The sequence below is a fragment of the Antechinus flavipes genome, chromosome 1 (genome assembly GCF_016432865.1).
Source record: "Antechinus flavipes isolate AdamAnt ecotype Samford, QLD, Australia chromosome 1, AdamAnt_v2, whole genome shotgun sequence".
Taxonomy (NCBI): Eukaryota; Metazoa; Chordata; class Mammalia; order Dasyuromorphia; family Dasyuridae; genus Antechinus; species Antechinus flavipes.
In genome coordinates, this window is record NC_067398.1 from 128,342,599 (window position 1) to 128,366,184 (window position 23,586).

At 34.5% G+C, this 23,586-nt stretch overlaps 1 protein-coding gene across 1 annotated transcript in view; it reads left to right on the forward strand.

Annotated features, from left to right (window-relative positions):
• NNT (nicotinamide nucleotide transhydrogenase) overlaps positions 1 to 23,586 on the forward strand; it is a 112,584-nt gene that overhangs the window by 23,681 nt on the left and 65,317 nt on the right. Inside the window, exon 7 of the mRNA XM_051990558.1 lies at positions 7,128 to 7,315. Within this exon, the coding sequence (XP_051846518.1) occupies positions 7,128 to 7,315 (188 nt within the window). The remainder of the gene's footprint in view (positions 1 to 7,127; positions 7,316 to 23,586) is intronic.

The window sequence follows — 23,586 nt, forward strand, 5'->3', positions numbered from 1 at the left end:
CCATGACTGGGCAGCCTAGCTGGATCTGCAGTTTCTTGTTAAAAGAAGTTCCCTAAATCTTCCCTGACTGAGGCACCAACTCCCCACATTGGGAGGTGAAAATTCTTGTGGCTGTAGTCCAGGCTACAGCCCAGCCAGCCTCCTCACCCAGCTAGCCCCAAGGCTCGCTCACTCAGGCCTCTTTGCTTGCTGTTTAAATGGAGCTAGCTTAGAGGTGTTCTGCCTTGATATCTTTCTTCCTATCTTCTCTGATAGTTTCTCTGTTCTTCCTCCCCTCTTATTTGTTTTTAACTGCTCTTTGTTTGCCCTGAAGCTCTTTTTTTGTCTCCTGTGGTAAAGAAATCTGGAGAGTTTGGAATTTTTTTTGCCTATCCCATCACATTCCCAGAATCTTCTCTTTGTAACTGTTAAACATGAAAAGCTCACTTAAGAAATTTTCTATTTGTAGGCACTGGGTTTTATAAAGCACTTGGACTTAAAATAATGTTGATATTTTGTTCAAATCATTGAAAAATTGGATATATATTCAGATGAGACTTTGGATACTTGTGGCATTTTATTTGAGACAGGATAGGCAAGAAGTAGAGTTGGAGAGAATATCAGTCTCATAACTAGAAATTTTGCATAAAAGGTAGTTTGGACCCAGTTCCTCTGATTGTGATTGTTAGCAGCAGTATTGTGGCTAATAAAAAAAATCAGCTAGCTGAAGTGACAAGCCATTTTTAAAGTAAATAGGGTTAAAATCAGATATAACTGAAATTATGCTTATCCTATTTGCTTTTTACAGCTTATCTTTAATATTTTATATGTATTACTGATAGAAATTTTCTCCAGAACCTCCACATTAAAGTTTTCTTCAAAATAAAGAATAAAGTTTTGAAAAGGCTTATTACTGTGTTTATTCTAATTTTATTCTAATAATCATTCAGACAAAAATTTATATTACATGTAATGATTTAATTATGAACACTGGTGTGTAACATGTGCTTTAAAGCTTACAAAGCACTTTATGTACATTATTTCATTTGATTTTTATAACAACCCTGTAAGGTGGATCCTACAGGTATTATTACTGTATTTATCCCCATATTATAGATAAGGAAATGAAGGTTCAGAGCATTTAGATTATTTGCCCATGGTCATATAAGTAGAATATCAGTGGTGAGATTCAAGCTTAGATGTTTCTGATTTCCAACACATTATGTCCCATTGCTACATAGGAGATAGTAGTATCAAAATCCTAATGAGTATTTTGACTTAATAATGATTTTGAACTTTGGATAGTACAAGGCTATTGATAACAAAAGCTTGAATTCCTATATTTAGTTATTTTCATTGTTTTGAAGAGGTTCCAGCATCCATAATGTAAATGTTAATCATTTATTAATTTTTAAAAATTGTTTTTATAGTCAAATTTTATCTTCAAATTCTTATAGATTTCTAGTGGAGCAAAGATTGCTTTTTTAGGAATGGCAAATAGAATATACAATTGATGCAAAAATGACATGAGCATTGAATAATGGCAGTCAGTCCACTTTGTTAACTTCATATTGGGGCTAATTGTCTAACAACAAGATTTATTTATTGCTAAAACTTTCAAATCGCTTTTTACAAATCATCTCATTTACATCTCACAACAACCCTGTGAGGCAGGTATTGCATGTATTATTGCCCGCATTTTACAGATGAAGAAACAGATTCAGATTATGTCTATGGCAGCATCAGAGGTAGGCTTTGAATTCATGACTTCCTATGTCCAAATCCAGCACCCTGTCATAAGAATGTATTGGAAGATTGTTAACATAAGATGATTTGGGACAAAGCTCTACTATAATATTAAATATTATACTTATGCCAGTTAAGAAATGTAAGGAACTGAAAGTTCATTGCATAGTGACATAAGTTCAAAAGGTGGGACTTATTCAAAAGAAAGGAGAGTTTTATCTAACACTTAATATTGTTATTGGCTAATGTTTATATTGTAATATTTTGACTAGACTGGTCTGAGGGAGAAAAGTGAAGCAGTGATATATATATCATAAGATATTTTAAGAGATTATATACTTGCAGGAATTTTTCATTTTAGTAGAGACTTGATTAAGAGATTTGGAAGTTTTTTCTTCTTTTTATATGATTTTTAGTAGCTCACCATTCATAAATAAATTGTCTTAAGAGTTTTTATTTGAATACCTAATTCAGTGAAATAATGGAGGACCAGATTAATTTATGTATATAATAAATACATATATTTAATAGTAAGAAAATAAGAAGAACCCTAAGTAAGAGGAACATTGACAGAAGAAAAATCTGCTAGAAGGAGTTCCGAGGTATATTGAATTTGGTCTTTATTGTCTGAATGAGGCATGAGTCTTGCCTACAACCTTCCTGCTATCTGTTCAGCCAGCTCCTCATTGAAGGCTTCTAGATAGATAGATAGATAAAGAACTTTGCTGCCTTCTAAGGAAGCCCTTTACATTTTGGAAACTGATACTTGGCAGTTCTTCCTTAAATTAAGTGAAATGTATCTCCCTGTATTTTCTACTTATTCCTTCTATTTCTTTCCTTTTGGTGTCAAACAGAATACTTTGAATCTCTCTTTTTTACATGGTAACTAATCAGTAATCACCCTGAACCTATTTTCTTTTATGAAGTGTCAAATGATGTCATTCCTTACTACTTAAGTTTGTTATGAGAAAGAACTGTATAAACCTCAAAGTGCTATATAAATGAGGCATTATTCTTTCTATATTTAAGGGTATGGATTGTGTTTCCTCAAATCTCACCTTATCAAAGCTTAAGTTCTTTAGTTCTCATATGGCAAGATTTTGAGTTCCTTCATTATCTTGGTTGTTCTTGGCTGGATGTACTCCTAAAATTTTACTCCCATAAGTGGCATAATATTGATCTAATCTAGGCAGAGCAGTAGCAGGATTCTTTAAGCAGGATTTGAATAGTTTTTTGGGCTACTGTCCCACATTGTTAATTCACATTGAACCTGTAGTCTTATAGCTGTCAAAGAAATCTTGGTTTGGGTCAGATGTTTTTCTTATTATCAACAAAAATTCATTGTGCAAAACTATTTTTATTTTCTGGCACATATTTTAAACGTATAGTAATTATCACTCTTCTTTTGGAGAGTTATGAAGGATATTCAATCTGACTGTGTGTATATATATATAACACAATTGGTTGTTCTTGAAGAGGTTAAAAAAATGACATCATTATGTTAGAGTCAAGTTACAGTGTGTCTGATTGTGACTAATAAGACTAAATATGATTTCAGAATTCTCTACCACAGATAGGGCATAAATAGTCCATGTGAACATTTTGCATATCTCTTGTTTGTTTTGAGCTACTTTAATTACTTTGCTGTTAGAGAGTACAGCACTTTTTCTGATGAGGGCTCATCATGCTGGGGGGGGTCTTGTACCAGGGGGTCTTGTGCTAGTGTGTGTTATATCCCATAATCAGTTTCAAAGTCCATTTTTTAAACATTTGTTTTTAAAACTTTGATTTCCATATTCTCTCTTTTTCTCCCCCACCCTCCCCAATCTGAGTGAAGTTAGGTAAAACATTTCCATAAAAGGCATGTTGTGAAAGAAAATATAGATCTTCACCTCTCACAAAAACGAACAAACAAACAAAACAACCCTCAAGGAAAATAAAGTTAAAAAAAAAAGGTATATTCAGTCTATATTCAGACACAATCTGTTCTTTCTCTGGGTATGGATAGCATTTTCATCACAGGTCCTTCAGAGTTGTCTTAGATCATATTCCAAAATTCTTAAGACTTTGAGAGTGTCCCTTGTATTGCTTTTTCTGACCATCATGTGAACATTTGTCTTGTATGAGTTCTCCATAAAATAGTCTTTTTGGCAAATGTATATTTGGCCCAACAGAGTTGAATTCTCTGCATTAGATTTTGAATGCTTGGCAATTTAGTTCAAATTTAGTAGGGGCAGCTAAGTAGTGCAGAGGTTAGAGCACCATCCTTGAAGACAGGAGGACCTGAGTTCAAATATGGCCTCAGACACGTAACACTTCTTAGCTATGTCACTTAAACCCAATTGCCTCAGCAAAAAATAAATTTTTAAAAAAAGAAAGGACCTTAGTATCTTGTATCTTATCCTGCCAAGTGACCTTCAGAATCTTCCTAAGCAATTCAAATGGAAGCAATTCAGTTTCCTGGCATGGTGCTGGCATACTGTTTAGGTTTCACAGACATACGGCAATGAGATGAGCACCAAATCTTTAGTTTGGTTGTCCGTTTGATACCTTCTCTCTCCCACACTTTCCTTCGGAGCCTCCCAAACACTGAGCTAGCTCTGGCAGTGTGTGTGTGCATTATTGCATTATTATTGCATTATTTCTGTGCACATCCTTGGAAAGTGTATTGGCAAGATAAGTGAACTTATCTACAGCATTCAAAACACCCTCATTTGCTGTAATCAATGGTTCCACATGTGGGTGGTGTGGGGGTAGCTGATGGAGCCCTTGTGTTTTGTTGGTGTTATTTATTAGGCCAAAATTAGCATGTAGCAGAGAATTGATCCATACTTTGTAGCATCTTGGCTTCAGAGGCTGCATTGAGTATACAATCATTCGCAAACAAAAACTCATGTGCCAACTTCCTTCACTTTAGTCTTGACTTGTTGAAGAATTTACCATCAGTGTGGTAAATGACCTTGTGCTAGTTGTCATCATTGAAGGTGTTTGACAATATGGTTGAAAACATCATGCTAAAAAGCATGGAGACTTCAGTGACGACTGAGAAAGTGTGAGCCCATTGTCCATTATTCAGAATTCGGCAAGCATGCTGTCATGAAATGAACTTTTCTTGGCAATCAAATTTTGACAATTTTCCATAAGCCCTCATGACTGATGGTATCAAACGCCTTAGATCTACAAATATTGTGTACGAGACTTCTGTTCTGTTCCTGACATTTCTCCTGGAATTGTTGGGCAGCAAACATCAATCTGACTATTTCTCAGCCTTTTCTGAAGTCCCACTGCCTCTCAGGTAGATGGCCCATCTTCCAGGAAAAGGTTCAGTCTATTAAGGAGGACTTTGGCAAGAATCTTGCCAGCAGTGATTAAGAGAGAGACTTCACCCACCCCCACGACTGTCACAGGACAATCTATTTCCATTGTCTTTATGGAAATGGACAGTGGAGGTTTCCTTGAACTCTTAGGGTATAACCCTCCTCTTGCCATATAAATAGGAAATTTCAGTCAGCTTATATAGGGCAGGGGACCCCCCCCCCATCTTGTAACTTTCATCTGGAACAAAAACAGTACCAGGTGCTTTACCACACAAAAGGAACCTAATGGCATCCAAAACCTCTTCTTTAATTGAAACTTCAGCTAGGGAGATATTGAATTCAATCTAAAGTAAATGATCAATGGCTTCAGCTTTGCTTGTTGATGGTCTGCTGAGAATATACTGGAAGTGTTCAGCCCATTTATCTAGCATTTTGTCCCTGTCACTAATCAATGTATTTCCATCAGTACTGAGTAATTGAGATACACTATAGATCTCTGGTCTTTAAGGCATCAAAAAAGCACTTTGGATTGTTATTATCTCAGCATAAAATTGAATTTCATCTATTTTTCTTACTGAGCAAGAATCCCGTATCTCTCCAACTTTGGTTGTCCTTTACTTTTGATGGAGTTAAATGTTTTCTTCTAAGAAATGGATGAACTCTCTTGCTGGTACACCCTATAGAGTGCTCATTTTTCATTTAACAGCTTCTGAATTTCTCCATCATTTTTGTCAAGCCACTTTTGATGTTTCCAAGTGACCATGTGAACAAATGCAGTGCTGTATATCAAATCTCTGAAAGCTGCCCACTCCTTTTCTGCTCTATTGTTGTAAGCTGTGTCTTGACTCAGCTTTCCCTCAAAGTTAGCAATAAATTTTTCCTGCTTAAAGAAGCCCTCTAATCTCTTAATATCGATTCTTCTGGTCTTTTTGCCTTGGGGCTGCCATTTTTGTTGAATGCTAATATTTAGCTTGGAAAAATAAATCTATGATCAGACCAGCACTCTGTACCACATATTACTTTCCTCACTTTCATGTCTTGTCTAGATCTTCTCCTTAGAATTACGTAGTCTATTAAATGCCAACATTTGCTGAGAAGATGCATTCATAAAGTTTTATTGAGTTTAGGTAAATAGAAGGCAGTGTTGTTGATGAGAAGGTAGTGAGATGAACAAGTCTCCACTAGTTTCCAACTCCATTCCTCTCAAGGACTCCCTGTTATGTTTGGTAATCTGAGCCTACTTTAACATTAAAGTTATCCAGATCTATAAACATTTCCACTTTGGGCACATTGATGATAAGGGTCTCTAGATCTGACTCACTTAAATCCACTTTACACACCAATGAAAAGACATCACCCATACTATTTGAACTTCTCTACCTTTCTCAACAGGCAAGTAATGAAGCAGCAGGTGCACATACACTGGGAGCTATAGTCACAGTGTTGCACACAGGTGGCCCAGGCCATACAATCATTTTCTCATTAGAAGCAGCAGTAGGATTCAGCACCTACCTTGGTGACTGAGCAGCTTTTTACGAATTGCATTGCTTACTTTCTGGTGTGAGCAGGGAGCTTAGAAAGGGTGCCCTAAAAATTGTCTGCTTACCCAACCTTGGCTTGATTACTGAATCAGGCAGAGATCCCACTCTGTGGTTGAAACACAAAAATGTGTACAAAAACTTCTGCAAAGATGATTCACTCACTATTGATACATGGAATATACACACACTTATAGCTACCACAAAATCCACTGGTAGACCTGAAAAGTGAAAACTCTTGTTATAAGAGAACTCAGCAGGTAAGGCATCCCAAATAGCTGCTCCAAGTGAAACAAAGCTGGCAAATGAAGACCAGCTTGCTGAAGTAGGAACTGGAATACATATCTTTCTGGAGTGACTGTGGTGAAAGGGGAATTCTGTGAAGGTAGGATAGGTTTTAAAATCAAAACTAATCTAGTCAGCAAGCTTGTATGCCTATCAAAAGGAGTGAATGATGGGCTTATGATAATGTGAGATATCTTTCAAAATGTCTTGAATGCTTACTTTTCTTTGACCACAAAAAGTTTGTATTTGGTTTTCTTCTTAGAGCTGCAGCTTTGGAACAGTTTAAGTCTCTTGGGGCAGAACCTTTGGAAGTGGACTTGAAAGAATCAGGAGAGGGACAAGGAGGATATGCCAAAGAAATGTCCAAAGAATTCATTGAAGCAGAAATGAAACTTTTTGCCCAGCAGTGTAAAGAAGTTGATATTCTCATCAGCACAGCCCTTATTCCAGGTAATTCATTTGTATAATTATATTTTTTTTCCTTTTCATGAATCTTTTTTTTCATGTATGATCTTTTGTTCATGACAAGCTTCTGGTGATATTATGATTTCGAACTGGCCAGGAATCACAGATTCCTGAAAGATGATTTTGAAATTTCCTTAGGGATGAGAAAAAGTCTGGATACCATAAAACTTATTTCTAAAATGAAGGTTAGGTGATTTTTCAAGAAATTTGTGAAAATGTAAATTTGGTTCTTTTGATTTTTCAAAAAAGTATCTTCTGGACAGTAAGTATACACCTGATATTTATATGAATGTATGTTTTAGGTGTATACACATTTACAAAAACTTTTATAGACTTATAGATATACATACATACATACATCTGTGTGTGGAGGTGGTGGGGTGGGTGTGTGGATGTATTTAATAGAGCAGTGATGATGCTACCATGAATCACAAAATAAGAAATCAGTGTTGCTGTTGTTCAGGCTGACTCTTGGCTAAAGGAGAAATGTCATGGATGGAGCCAGGGAAAAGCTTCCATATAGTTTGTCACTCATCTTATTTGCCTTAAATCTTCAGATAATTACATACTTTAAAAAAATTTCTATTTATTTATTAAAATTTTATTGATGATTTTTGTGTTTTATATCACATTCATTTCTGAATATATCCTGCTTCCCTATTCAGTAAGTAATTACAACATGTATAGATGAATAGGACCTTTTCTTATAAGAAGAAAAGCTATTTTCTGGTTAATAAAAAATAAAATGATCTGAAAGTGGGGATGTCTTTCATGTCTGGTGACCTCAAGATATGGCTTATTTTATATTAGCTATTTATAAGGAGAATTTCTGTTTTTGAAGGAAATGGAGGGAAAGAAGAATGAGAATTTTAGAGGAGATTTTATTTTGAATTTAGTAGATGGAAAGAGGAAGATTTACTTTACCCCAGAAGAAAATTAGGATGAGAGTGCTTTTTCTTTTATGGCTTAGAACCGTGGTTATCGAGTGGTGGCACAATGGGAGTGAATTTTGCCAGATGTGCTGCAAAATTTTGAATTTTGAATGCATATTATTGCATATTGCAAAAGAAAGTATAAAAAATTTTTGTTTATTATAAATTTTATTTATCCATCATATGTAGTATGGTAAGTCTAGATTCACAAAACAAATGTATTAACCTCAAAGCAAGTTAGCTCTTGAAGTTGCAAAGAACTCAACAAAAGCAGCTGTTTTATTGAAGGGGAAGTATTCATGCAAAACTTTTCCAACTCTCCCATAAATGTTCATGTGTTGCTATTCTAACTATAGTATAAACCAAAAAGTTTGAGATTTACCTGCCAATTTGTAAATATGAAAAGAAAGTGAAACTCCAAAGGAAGAGCTGCTTTTTAATTACTTGTTTGACTTTGGAGAAGCTACTTGACCTCAAATGGCTTCAATTTCTACATCTCTAATAATGAGATGGTTAGGCTAGGTGACTTTTAAACGTTTTTCCTGATCTAGCTTTATGCCTAGAGTGTGTGTAGAGGTGTCTAACACTTCTAAGGTAGCTTTCATTTAAGATCAATCTTATTTGGGAAAAAGGTTGAGTCCTTCTTAGATTTCATGCTTCCTTATTTTCCATTTTGTGGGTGAGTTCAAACCATTCACATCTTAAAATATCTTGAAAACTTGCTTGCCTTTGACTATGATTGAGTTGTATTTGATTTTCTTTTTAGAGCTATGGCTTTGAAGCAATTTACATTTCTTGGGGTTATAAATATTATGATTATAATTGTTAATTGTGTTTCTCTAAGACATTCTCTCATACCTTCTTTCTGTTTGCTTCCTATCTTCTCTTTATAAAAAAAGGTTATGAATGAATAGTAACATGATTAACACTAGTAATCTGGAACTAAATAGGGTTTTATCTTATGCCTCTGCCTTTTTTTCTTCACCCAGCCCAGATCATAATCACTGGTTCATATGCCTTATCTCTTTTTTTAATTTTCAAAAAGTAATTTTGCTTGTAATTTTTCTCTAGCTAATTGTACTTTTCCTCTCTTAATTCTCTACTGATTTTAATATATTTAATACATTTCTATGCCAAACTCTCTATGCATTTGTTTTCAAGACTCCTTTGCCTAATTCTGATGAGTAAAGATAATGAGAGACTTTCTTTCCTTACCCTCTCCTCTATATTTGCATTGTCTTCTTTTCATATGCCATAATTATGAGAAAAAATAAGATTCTTCTCTTCCCCTTCCCCCGTTTTTCTTTCCTTTTTCTGAAATCAACAAAATGAACTAAAACCATCCTCCAGTCCTATAATTGTCTATCTTTAATCTGAGAGATCTGAGTCCAGATGTGGTTAGCTATGTGACTTTAGGCAAGTTGTTTAAACTTGGTTTGCTTTTGTTTCTTTGTCTGTAAAAAGGAAATAAGAATAGCACCTATTTTCTAGGCTTGTGAGGATCTAATGAGGTAATTTTTTTTGTTTATAATCAATATTTTATTATTAATATTTTATTGTTTCAGAGCACTTAGCATAATATCTATCATGTAATAATCACTATAAATGGTACTTTTTTACTTTCAACATTTTCTTCATATCTCTAGCTTGAGTTTCTGGATTGGGGATTTATGTCATACCAGACTTCAACCTCTTTCAGATTGGATGGAGTGTCCCTGTTTGGTCTTGATGCTGTTGCTGCAGTTCTAGATTGTTGGCCTGGACCAGGTTACCAATATTACTGTGCTATAAAAAATTTCCCCTTGGCTATGCTGCAATTCTGGTTTTTGCTTCTACCTCCCCCCTTTTAAGAACAGTTTGAGTTTATAGTCTCAGCCCTGCCTCCTTCCCTTTGCACTATCTCCATTTTGGAATTGACTCTACATGCTGTCCTGATAGATATTAGATTGTACTGATCTTAGGGTTCCTCTAAAGTTCCCTCATTGCCTAAGTGCTGAGCTGATCCTATCTTTTATTGTGACACTGAGAGTAAAGCTTAGTTCAAGGCTTTTAGAGAGGTATTTGTATCTTATTATGAACTTAATATCCATGAGCATTTCAGTGTGCAAAAAAAAAGATTGAATATAAAAAAATCATGAACTTCTATTATGTAGTGCTTTTGTTTTTGTGTTTTTGTTTTTGTTTTTTTTTTTAGGAGAAAAGTCACAAGCTTAAAAAATGTGACAAAAATATATCCTTTTATGAATTTTTTTTATTTTCTTCTAAAAATTCTCTCTCCCTTTCCCTCTCTTTTTTTTCCCTCCCTTCTTCTTTCCCTCCCTTCCTCTCCTTCTCTTTCTTCCCTCCCTCCTTCTCCAAATTAAACCCTTGTAGCAAATAAATATAGTACTGAGCCTCTTTTGTGTATAAGGTTGTTGTATTCTTTGGAGACAGGGTGGCTAGTTGGGAGAGGGAGCTGGCCTTTTTCATGTGGCCAAAAAGGCAGCTCTGTAGATCTTGCAGTGATAGTCATCAAACCATTAGCATTCCAGGGTCTCTTTCTTAGCATAAATGTTAGCTAAATAATGGAAGAGGGGCAATCTGTAACATTTTTCTCTATAAAAAGAGAATGCTGATCTCCTCCTGCATCCAGGCAGGAAAGATAACAACAAAGGAAGAGATCCCTTACCATAGTTACAGCTTGACTTTGGTGAAGCACTGTGACATTGAGAAAGAAAGAGCGATGATCTTTCATCTGACAATGCTTTTATTACTAGTGGAACTTTAGTTAGTTCTTGCCTTTCCTGTGAATTTTAACAAATATGTTGAATGTCTTTATTCAGCAGCATGGAGCCAGGAGGGGGAGCTAAAAGTCTATAAAGAGAGCCCATCCATATTCTAGTGAAGAAGTTTGCACATTAAATGAATCTTTGACAATTCTACTGCTCTGAAGAATCTGATAATTTGGACATATATAACTGTATTGGTGTTAATATTAAAGGTTAAAAGTAATTGCCTGGAATGTTATAATATAACATAGATTGTAGACTAAAGGAAAATAGCTTTAATTTTTGAGATATTATTTAATTTTAACTTTTATTAATTTGAATGACAGGACTCTTCCCCATTCACCTTACTTTGGATTAGTCAGTTTTCCTATAGAGTACATAAACCATACCTATAGTATATGATCATTAGAGGGACTTAAAGATATGAATGTCATTATTCTTCCAGTTGTGTAAATCCCAGCATATCCATAGTTGTACAATTATTGTTCTTGGCTTATCTTTAAATCCTGTAGAGATCTCAACATGTTGGAATCTTTTTCTGTGTTTCTGAATATTCTCTAGATATCAGCTTGGTACTTCATCTGTTTACCTGTTATATCTTGTTCTTTCTATGTACTTTTCCCACTATATATTTCCTGGATGCCTCTTACTTCCTCAAGTCATCATCTGGTTCCTACTTAAATCTCCACATCTCTCAATTGGCCTTTAGGTTAACCTGTGTTTTTGATTTGTTAGAGATTGTAGACCTCCATGATTTGTAGTCATGTAGTATTACTAAAGGAATACTTTTGTTAGATGAGTTTTTGTTTCAGGGAGCACTATAAAATTTCTCTTAGGCAATTTAGCTTGTTGTTTTGCTTCTGTTTAATTCTGGGCTCTTTAGTTCATTTTCTCTCAGTAGTGCTTGTTCAAGGTACATACAGATATTTATTGACTGACCAACTCAGTGAGCTCTCCTTCAAATTGCACATCATTGCAAATAGCTTTGGCCTTCTTTTGACTGTAAGGACTGAAGTTCCTTTGATAGAGTAAAAGTAATTATTTTTTCATTTTCCCCCCTTTCTATCATCATCATTATTATTAAGCCTATCTCTTTTTAAAAGATATTCTTGATATATTATTTTTATATCCCTCATTTCTTAATGAATCCATCTTCCCCACTCTATTGAGATATTCATTGAAACAAAAAATAAAACAAAAAAGAAGAAAAAAGTTATTCACCAAAACCCAGCAATATATCAACTGAGAATTACAGTGTGATATATGCAGTAATTCATGTATATAATCTTCCACCTTTGCCAAAAAGGGAGGATGATGTGTTGCTTTTTTTTTTTTTTTTTTTTTTTTTTTTTTAGCTTTTCTCTAGGGCCAGACACTTTGGTCAGTTTAATTATGTTGCATTTGGTTTGTTTCTCTCCTTGTCTTTGTCCCTGGCTCTCTCTCTAACCCTCTCCCTTACCCTTTCTCTTTACATTTCTATCTTTCTTTCCATTAACATTGCTATATAGTTACAGTGTTTATAATTTTCCTATTTCTGATAGCTTCATTCTGCCTCAGTTTACATAAGTCTTCCCAAAACAGATCTCCTGAGCTGTGACTGATCTCATTGAGAAGTCTAGTATTCTAGGTCTTAATGACTCAGCAGTATGTCATCTGTATACAGAAGCATCTGGAGAACTTCACTCTTCATATAGAATCATAGTATGTCTTCCGTGATAATGGGTGAACATCCTTCTCAATATGCCTCCCTGTTTAATAGCTATCTTAATGCTGACAATTATCGTTGTCTTTTTTTCTGACAAAGATTCTTATGTGATCTTTATATGTACAAGGGAGTCAACCTTTTGGAGGAAAGCCTGTAACTCTCTATTTTGTTCTATGTATCAAATGATTTAATATAATCAAAGAAAAGCCAGGTTTATCATTGAAGCAAAAATTCATCTTTTTAACACCAATATTTTTTCCTGTGATGTTGTTTGGCTTTAAATCATGGAATATCAGAGGCTTTAAAGAATCAGATGATTCTAGGCTAATGTATAGATTTGTGGTGGGTCTAACTAAACTATAGTTTAATATAGTTCAATGATTGTGCACTTGAAAAGACATTAAAGATATAAAAAGCAGTTGTTCAAGTCATGTAGAAAGAGTGAATGTTACTACAAAGACAACTAGTATGTTCCTTTTGTGCCATTTCAATGTTAAGACACTCAAAGAAATACACCCACATATTAGGCTGACCTCCTGTGATGTATAAGAGTCATACAGAAAATAAGGCAGTTGTCTATGTATTTCTGGAGAAAGTATGGACACTAGCAAGATGGAGATTTTATACTATAGCAGAAAGTAATTGAATTTGGAGTCACAGCAGAATGCTTTCTTTGTAATCTTGGCTCAATCAAACACTACTTCTTGGGACCTTGAGGAAGAAATTTAGGTGACTTTTAGATCTTTATTTATCTTTAAAATGAAGGGAGTGGACCACATGACCTTTGAGATTCTTTCAACCTCCAAATCTGTATCTGGAAGAGAATCCCTGCTAATTTAGAAAATTGTGCTGTCTATGGCCCGGATTTCTTCACAGTGTACTTGGCTGCTCTTTCCCTTTCTATCTTCATTTTTAGTGCTATTTCCCCTTGTTCATATAGCACAATGGGGACTTGGGACTAGAGTCTAAATATACTAATTTACTGTCATCAAAAATGATAATTATTTGTTATACAAATGCTGACAGCTGTTTTGTTTTTCATTTGTCCTTTTTTTCAGTTTCATCTGAAAATGCTGTTGAAACAATATGTCTCAGTTTGGCTTCATGTGAAGTGACCTTATGTTTCTTTCCCTCCTGCGCTGCTTTTTATAATTTTGGGAGATAATACCACTTGCAGTCTTCCACCATTGGTTTCTCTAACATTTTGCAAGTGAAGAGAATTGTATATAGTTTATTCTCTGTGCTGCTGCTGCTCCTTTCTTCTTTTTGCTGCACTTTCTCTTTCTTTTTGTGCTTTGTTGTGAATTTTTCCTTTACCTCTCCCTTTACTTTGGCTTTTCCTCTATCCCCCTAGGCTTTCAGTTGTATTTGGGAAACTCGGGGGATCACAAAACTTTGTTTAGTTCTGATAGTAAATAAAATGTTGGGCTAATATCCCTGTGTTAGCACAACCAGATATTCCTAAGGATTATTTGTTTAGGAGGAAAGTGAACTAATCTACTTACATCTTTAAAATATGTTAAGTACCCTTATATCAGTGTGATTTAGCACTTTCTGTAGATTATGTGGCAAATGACACTTTCTATAAAGTAGCAGGGATTATTTATTTTTGCTTCATTTGTTCAAAGATTTTTGTACCATCTGAGCTCTTCTTTTTTCTCTTGCATGAGACAGTAATTTCTTCAGTGTTTTCTTTTTGAAAAAAAATTTTGATTTTTGTCATATTAATAAATATGAATAAAAATGTAATATTACTTTACATAAAGTTTAGGGATTTTGACAATAATACTGAAGTCACAGTTTTAAAAATCTTCCCTATTTCTTTTCATTAGTTATTTCCTATGACCATAGTAACACTTTAAAGTATTTGATCAGGGCAGGAATAGGAGAATTAGTGTTCCAGGTTTTGAGATTTTATGGATTTATGATCAGTGGAAAGAATATTGACCTTATGGTAAACCGATCTGCATTTGAAGACTAGTCTTCAGGGGCCAGTGACTTGAATTTGTTGAGGGCAGGGAGATGTTTTCCTACTATTTTCTCACTCACTTAGAGTTTCTGATATTCTTCCGATTCTGATTATAGTTCTTTTTGGAGTACATCTTGCTCACACAGTAGACTTATACCTTCCTTGTTCTTCCTTTGCTTCCAGTATAATTTAAACACTCCTTCTTTCTCCCTTTTTTTCACTTTTTGCTTAGCTTGCTCTGGTAGTAAGCTTTCTTGATGCTTTTAGAAGGTCAAATTGTCATTCTTTTGTATTCTTGTTATCTACCCTTTCTTTCATCTTTTCTTTAAAAGTAAGAGTTTATCAATATACTAACTTTCTATTTAGATGTACCTTTTTCTTCAGGGAGATAATTTTTGATTACATCTTTGGAATCTTTAAGCCAATTATCTCATTTCTTTTTTTAATTTATTGTAATTTATTCTTCTAATATTCAGGCTATACCTAGAAATACTCTTTCTCATATTATGAATTTTAAGATGAAATAATCAATCTTTCTCCCAGAGTTTCTTTGATTTCTGTGTTCCCAATCAGCACTACCTTATAAGTCAGCTTCAGGCAATCTTGCTTTTCTTCATCATCTGAAATAATGAGAATATTCAACAATGCATGTCCATAATTTTTCATATGGTCTTCCTTTAACATACACCTCCAGTAAATTTCTGATAGAAGTTCCCTTCACAATTTTCAAAAAAAATTTAATAGTATTTTATTTTCTCAAGTAAATGTAAAGATATTTTTCAGCATTCACCTTTGCAAAATCTTGTATTCCAAATTTTTCTCCTCCCCCCCCCCCCCCATTCAAGATAGCAAGTAATTTGATGCAGGTTAAACATGTGTTTCTAAACATATTTCCATATTAATCATGCTGTACAAGAAAAATCACATGAAAAGGGAGAAAAATACAGGAAAGAAAAACAACAACAAAAAAGGTCAAAATACTATGCTTCAATCCACATTCAGTTTTCATATTTGTTTCTTTGGATGAGAATGACACTTTCTATCCCAAATCTATTGGAATTGCCTTGAATCACTGCAATTGTTGAAAAAAGCCAAGTTCATCACAGTTGATCATCACATAATTTTGTTGTTACTGTGTACAATATTCTCTTGGTTCTGCTCACTTCATTTACTATGTAAATTTTTCCAGAGTTTTTTGAAATCAATCTGTTCATCATTTCTTTTAGAACAGTAATAGTCTGTGACATTCATATATCGTAACTTATTCAACCATTCCCTACCTGATGGACATCCACTCAATTTCCAGTTCCTTACCACTATGGAAAGAGCTGCTGCATATATTTTTGAACATGTGGGTTCTTTCCCCTCTTTTATGATCTTTTGGGATACAGACCCAGAAGAAACACTGGTAGAACAAAGGGGATTGCACAGTTTTGTAGCCCTTTTGGCATAATTCTAAATTGCTCTCCAAAATGATTGGACCATTTCATAGCTAAACCAAGAATCCATTAAATTACACTTTTCATACTAGCTTTGTTATTGGTTAGAAACTTGCTATTCAGTTCTTCTACATAAATATATATATATGTGTGTCTATATATATATATATTTTTTTTACAGAGTATAATTTTTATCTACTACTTCCTTTAAGTTGTAATTTACCACAAATTAGCATATATTCCTGATGTAAAAAAAGATATTTATCTATGTTTTTAAAAAAATTATTGTATTGAAAATTAGTTATTGCCCATTCTTAACTTTTCTGAATTTTCCATGTGAATCACACACACACACACACATACACGCACACACTCACTTAGGGGATTTGGGGAGGATATACCAAACTTAACATTAATGTTCGTCTAATTGTCTTGAACAGAAATAAAGTGCTAATTAGGATTTGTTTCAAGTCCTTCTATTCCAATGTGAATTTTTAGTAGTTGAGTATTTCTTGCTTTTGAAGTCTCAGGGGAAATAAATTGGTCTTTCAACCACTTATAAATTGTTAGCGGCTGATTAGACAAGTGTTTTCTAGTTTTGAAATTTTTTTTTAAAAATCAAATCAAATCAAGTTGTTCTTTGGAAGAGTTTGTTAGTTATTCTCTTTTTATTAGATTTATTATTATTATTAGAGAACCAGTATTTGAAATTCTTCAGCTGTTTTTGAAATAAAACTACTATTTAGCCTTTGGACACAGCTCTTTCATCCTATACCACAGTAGTATAAATTGGAATGTCAAAAAATGAAGTTTCCCTATCCAGCCCTCATCCCTCTGGTTCCTTTTTTCTTTCCAAGCAAGAAAGTGAATGGCTTGTCCAAATACTCAGAGGCATCAAGTAGTCCAGTGAGGTTCTGATCTAGATGTTGTCAAATAGAGTGAAATAAATTTGCAAAGGCAGTTAATAACCAGATTTTAAAGCCATGTAAATAGAAATTTGAAGGATAGTATGTTTAACAGGCACTAGAGAGCCATTGGAAGTTTAGGAGTAGGGGAGTGACATAACCAGAATAGTCATTAGGAAAATTAATTTGGTACCTTTAGGAAATTGTTACAGTAGTGGGGAATGTAGGACTGTGACATTGTGAGTAGAAAGAGGTCATTAGGGCCATTCACTGCAGCAATTAGAAAAATGGCTCTCTATATGAGTTCAAGGAAATTTAAAAGAGAGGACCTGATTAGTTTCTGCTACCTTTTAAACTTCTACATTTGTTGGCAAATCCTCTCCTTCTTCCCCTTCTCCCCCCAAACCTCCATATAGGATTATCAGGTAGCCCTAAGTTCAGATAGAGAGGGAAAATTGGGAAAGCCCACATACATGATTTATGTGTACAAAAGAAATTTATCAGTGGCTATTTTTACAACCTTCTGGAGATAGGAAGGGGGTTTCTAATCATAAATTCAGATTAGGGTAATACTTTTTTGGGTCCCTTTTAGTTTTCTCTTTTGTATAGGAAAAGTCCCATTTCTGATATATATTAAGAAATTCTTCCTCCTTTTGGGAATTGATTCCAGTATAGTAAATGATGAGGATAAATGTTTTAGCTATTATTTTTACTTCCAGATCTATGATCTATGAAGCAGGATTATTATTAGTTTTGAGCCTTTTTGGCAAAATTTGGCAATTTTTGAGTATTTTGGCAATATTTTTAACATTCAAGGACCATACAAAATTATCAATTTAAGAACTCAAGAAGTGAGAGATTATGATACCTAGCTTTTAGCTCATCATCTCCTATTTCAGAGCCATATACTGCTGTAGGGCCAATCCATCCTTGATTTAGGACAATGTGGATATAGGTTTAAAATGTTCCCCACTCTAGTCAAGGCTGACTAACAAGGAAGACCTGAAGGATCTTCTCTGATGTGAGGTACTTTGAGGCCATTTTTTTTTTTCATCCAGATGAAGTTATCTGTGAATTTTTAATTGAGGGAAATTAAAAACAAGCAACTCAAAATAGGTAGATATCCAGAGTGGTAGTCACATTCTATATTGCTTGACCAGTGCCAGGAGGATAGCATTTGTCCTCTCTTTATGAGGATCAGAGGCCTTATGGAGGTGCTTTTATTATCATCTTTCCTTTTTTGGGCCTTTCTGTAAACTGAAATTCTATATAGGAATGAAGGATATCTTAACTGGAGCAAAGGGCTTAATTACTGATATTACTTAATATATAAGTGTGTACTCATTATGTGTATATATGTATTTATTCCAGCGAGAAACAATATTCACATTTCTTAAAGGAAAGATAGCATTTAGATTTAATTCTAGGAAGCAGACATGTCCTTGTACAAATCATAGGATGATAAGAACAGGACTAGTGACTAGTTCACTTATTTGATTTGAGAACTCCCCAGTGAAGAAATTCCCTCTACCAGTTGAGGACAGAACCTTCCATTCAGGTTATAGGTGATAGATCCTCCCCTATAGCATGGAGAGGTTAAGTAACAGTCACACAGACAGCATGAGAAGTCAGAAGCAGGACTTAAACTTAGGCTTTCGTGGTGCTGAAACCTTTTCTTTATCTACTGTGCCATGATGCCTTTCCAAGAAAGAGCCATAGGTCCCATAGACTAGATACTATGAAATGAATAGGAGATGAAAAATGGAAGGTATGTTATGAGCATGTTCAACAGGACTTGGCAAATAATTGGATATGGGGTGTGTGAGGAAGAGGGAAGAGTCTAAAAGGACTTGAGTTTCAGTAGAGAAAGTGAAGAAGGAATGAAAGGCAAGTTTAAAGAAGAAGAGGATGAGTTCAGTTTTGGACAACTTAAGTTTGAGGGGCTGGCAAGACATTTAAAGGAAATTATTAAATAAGCAGTTGGGAATGTAGAATTGAAGTTTACAGGAGATACAAGTATTTGGGAATTAGTGACATAAGTTATTCAGGCGTTTCAGTTGTGTCTGACTCTTTGTGATCCTATAAGGGGTTTCCTTGGCAAAGATACTGGACTGGTTTATGATTTCTTTCTCCAGATCATTTTTACAGAAAACGAAACTGAGGTAAATAGGATTAAGTGATTTGCTCAAGGTCACAAAGCTAGTAAGTGTCTGAGGCAGGATTTGACCTCAGGAAAATGAGTCTTCCTGACTCTAGGCCCAGCACTCTTACCTACTGTACCACTTCCCTGACCAACAGTGACACAAGAGGGGATGAGTATTAATGAATTAAATTGAGTCAAGTTCAGTTTAATTCACTTAGCTTTTCTGGGTCTTACAATTGTTTTTATTTATTTATTTATTTGTCTATTTTATCATAAGTTTTTATTGATAGAACCCATGCAAGGGTAATTTTTTACAACATTATCCCTTGCACTCGCTTCTGTTCTGATTTTCCCCCTCCCTCCCTCCACCCCTTCCCCTAGATGGCAAGCAGTCCTATATATGTTAGATATGTCACAGTATATCCTAGATACAATATATGTTTGTAGAACCGAACAGTTCTCTTGTTGCATAGGGAGAATTGGATTCAGAAGGTAAAAACAACTCGGAAAGAAAAACAAAAATACAAATAGTTTACATTCATTTCCCAGTGTTCTTTCTTTGAGTGTAGCTGCTTCTGTCCATCATTTATCAATTGAAACTGAGTTAGGTCTCTTTGTCAAAGAAATCCACTTCCATCAGAATACATCCTCATACAATATCGCTGTTGAAGTATATAATGATCTCCTGGTTCTGCTCATTTCACTTAGCATCAGTTCATGAAGGTCTCTCCAAGCCTCTCTGTATTCATCCTGCTGGTCATTTCTTACAGAACAATAATATTCCATAACATTCATATACCACAATTTACTCAACCATTCTCCAATTGATGGGCATCCATTCATTTTCCAGTTTCTAGCCACTACAAACAGGGCTGCCACAAACATTTTGGCACACACAGGATTCTTTCCCTTTTTTAGTATCTCTTTGGGATATAAGCCTAGAAGTAGCACTGCTGGATCAAAGGGTATGCACAGTTTGATAACTTTTGGGGCATAATTCCAGATTGCTCTCCAGAATGGTTGGATTCATTTGCAACTCCACCAACAATGCATCAGTGTCCCAGTTTTCCTGCATCCCCTCCAACATTCATCATTATTTTTTCCTGTCATCTTAGTCAATCTGACAGGTGTGTAGTAGTATCTCAGAGTTGTCTTAATTTGCATTTCTCTGATCAATAATGATTTGGAACACTCTTTCATATGAGTGGTAATAGTTTCAATTTCATCATCTGAAAATTGTCTGTTCATATCCTTTGACCATTTATCAATTGGAGAATGGCTTGATTTCTTATAAATTTGAGTCAATTCTCTATATATTTTGGAAATGAGGCCTTTATCAGAACCTTTAACTATGAAGATGTTTTCCCAGTTTGTTGCTTCCCTTCTAATCTTGTTTGCATTAGTTTTGTTTGTACAAAGGCTTTTTAATTTGATATAATCAAAATTTTCTATTTTGTGATCAGTAATGGTCTCTAGTTCATCTTTGGTCACAAATTTCTTTCTCCTCCATAAGTCTGAGAGATAAACTATCCTATGTTCCTCTAATTTATTTATAATCTCGTTCTTTATAACTAGGTCATGGACCCATTTTGATCTTATCTTGGTGTACGGTGTTAAGTGTGGGTCCATGCCTAATTTCTACCATACTAATTTCCAGTTATCTCTGGGTCTTACAATTAAAAGAACATTGTTTCTAGAATTAGGGTCTGGCCTTATATATCACTTATAATGCTTACTACCTTTGTGACCTTGGGCCTCTAAAAATTCCTGTATTTAACAGAGACAAAGAAAAGAAATATTCTTTTCCTTGTTTTTTTAAAAAGAGCTTTTTGGTTCTACCTTGTACTTTAATTTCCTACTTTATATTTACTGTTTGTTTGATGGAGCTGGAGTTTATATCCATGTATTCTAGATATAAATTCACTGTTCTTTTCAAGTGGGTATAAGTCTGTAAGACCTCAAAATGCAAAGGACTAATGTGCCTGTGGTAGAGCCTTTCAAGTTCTTATTGCTTCTCTTTTGATCCAACTCATGAACCATGTATCCAGCATCTCTGACAAATGACCAGTTAGTATCTGCTTATAGACTTCCTGAGATGAGGAATTCACAACTCTGAGGTAACCTATTATGTTTTTCAATAGATGATGGGAAAATTTTGATTTCATTTTTCTTTTTTGAGGAGTGGTAATGGAGAGTATACTTTCATTGATGTATACAATTCTTAGTGATTAGACACCTTTTACTAAGGTAGAGAGCAACTGAATGCTTTTCCTCCTCTTTATCTTCTGATTCAAATCCCACTTAAAATCCTATTTTCTATAGGAAGCTCTTTTCAATTTGCATTAATTCTAATGCCTTTCCTCTGTTAAATATTTCCAATTTATTTTACATGTAGCTTGTTTTTATGTAATTTGGATGTTGTCTCCCTCATTGGATTATGAGCTCCTTGAGAATTGGGACTATTTTTTGCCTTTCTTTGTGTCCCCAAAGCTTAGCTCAGGCACTTAATAACTTAGTTATTTTTATTATCAGTATATTGACTGACTGCAAAATTTATGTATCTTAAAAGAGTTGTCTGAAACACTGAGAGATTAAATGATTTGTTGTGGGTCATAAAGCCATTATGTGTCAGAGGTAATATGAATTCAGATCCTACTGATTCTGAGTCAGATTTCTTTCTATATCATACCAGACTGTCTCTCGGAATTTTTTATTCATTGTGCTTTGCTTTCTTCTTGAGTCAAAAAGGATACATCAGATGCTATTTACTATAGCATTTGCTATTTACTATAGCTGTTTGCTATTTTAAGTGTTTAAAACCTTCTGGCTGGAGATATACATAAATTTGATATTTATCTTCATAGAGATGCTAGGTGCTACTGAGTAAATGAAATTCTCAGAATGGTGGTGGGATAGAGAACAGTGATATGGAGAAGGTGAGAAGGGAGTGAGAAGGAGACAACTATTCAGAGAGACTAGAGAAGCATTTTGAAAGAGTATGCAAAAGATTTTGGAATTTATGGAACCTGAGTAGTTTGGTTCTACCATCAGAGACTATTAAGAATGAAAGGTTCAAGATACACAAAATCATAACAAAGAATTAAAAATAGATATTTACCAATTGAAGACTGGATAAGTACATTGTAGTACTTAAATGAAATAGAATACAATTGTGCCATAAGAAATAAATGATTATTAAGAATTCAGAAGCATGGAAAAACTTGTATAAACTGATACAAAATGAAGGTCGCAGAACCAGGAAAAATGATATATACTTACTACAATAATGAAAATGGAAAGAACCAAAAATCCCACCCAAAATGAGTGCTGTGTCATTAGAATGCCTATTGGCAATGTGTAATTCTTGGTGAAGATTACTGCAGTATATTCTGAGACTCAGTTGCTGTATTGATTAATTTTGCTGATCTGAATTCCTTCCCTTACTCTTTTTTATTCTTTATTATAAAGAATGATTTTCTGTTGGGAAGGGAGTAAGAGAAATATATATTTGGAAATGAAAGTGATATTCAAATATTCTTTTACAAAGGAAAGCTTTGTAAATTGTGCCAAATGTTGAAATTCAAAAAAGACAATTGGATTTGGCTCTTAGGATATTAATACTAATCTTTGAACAGTTTCCTTAGGAATCATGGAGGTAGAAGCATTTTTGTAATGGGTTCAGAGAGTGGTTAGTGAAGGTAATGATTGTAGTCTGTTTTTTTTTTTTTTTTTTTAACTTTGGCATTGAATGAGAAGAGAAGGAAGAGATTGAAAGCTCAAGAGAACAGAAGGGTCATAGAAATGCAATTTTAACTTTTCAGTTTGAACATATTTGTAGGCTAAAGGGCTAGTTGAGAAGAGGAATAGTTGATAGAGTAAGATTCTAGTGATTAGAATTAAAAGCATTGGCTCCTTGATAAAAGCATTGGCTCCCTTGACACAGTAGTACAAGAAAAAAGGAAAATGAGTGAGAACACAGAATTTTTTAGATCTGGAGGAGGGAAGCTGAAGAACCTTATAACAGCTGGCCTTTTTCTCAATAAGAGGTGAGGTAATCCACTATGAACATGAAGGGGCTCAAGGAATTGAGCAAAGAGACGAAAGTTTGAAACCATCATGGAGGGAAATGTGAAAAGGAAATGAGATGGATAGCAAGATTTCTGAGCTCCAGGGAGACCTTTGCTGAGAATCTTGCTGATAGGATTCATTTATTCTGGAAGCAGATACCACAGGTTTTGTAATTTTTCTCCAACATATTTTGGCCAGCAGGAATTGGAACAGAGGAGGTCAATGGTGAATTTGACCAGAATGGTGGGAAGGAATGATGAAAGTCAAAAGGATTGAAGAATTCAAGTGGGAAAAATACATTGAAGTTTTTTTCTTTTTTTTTATTAT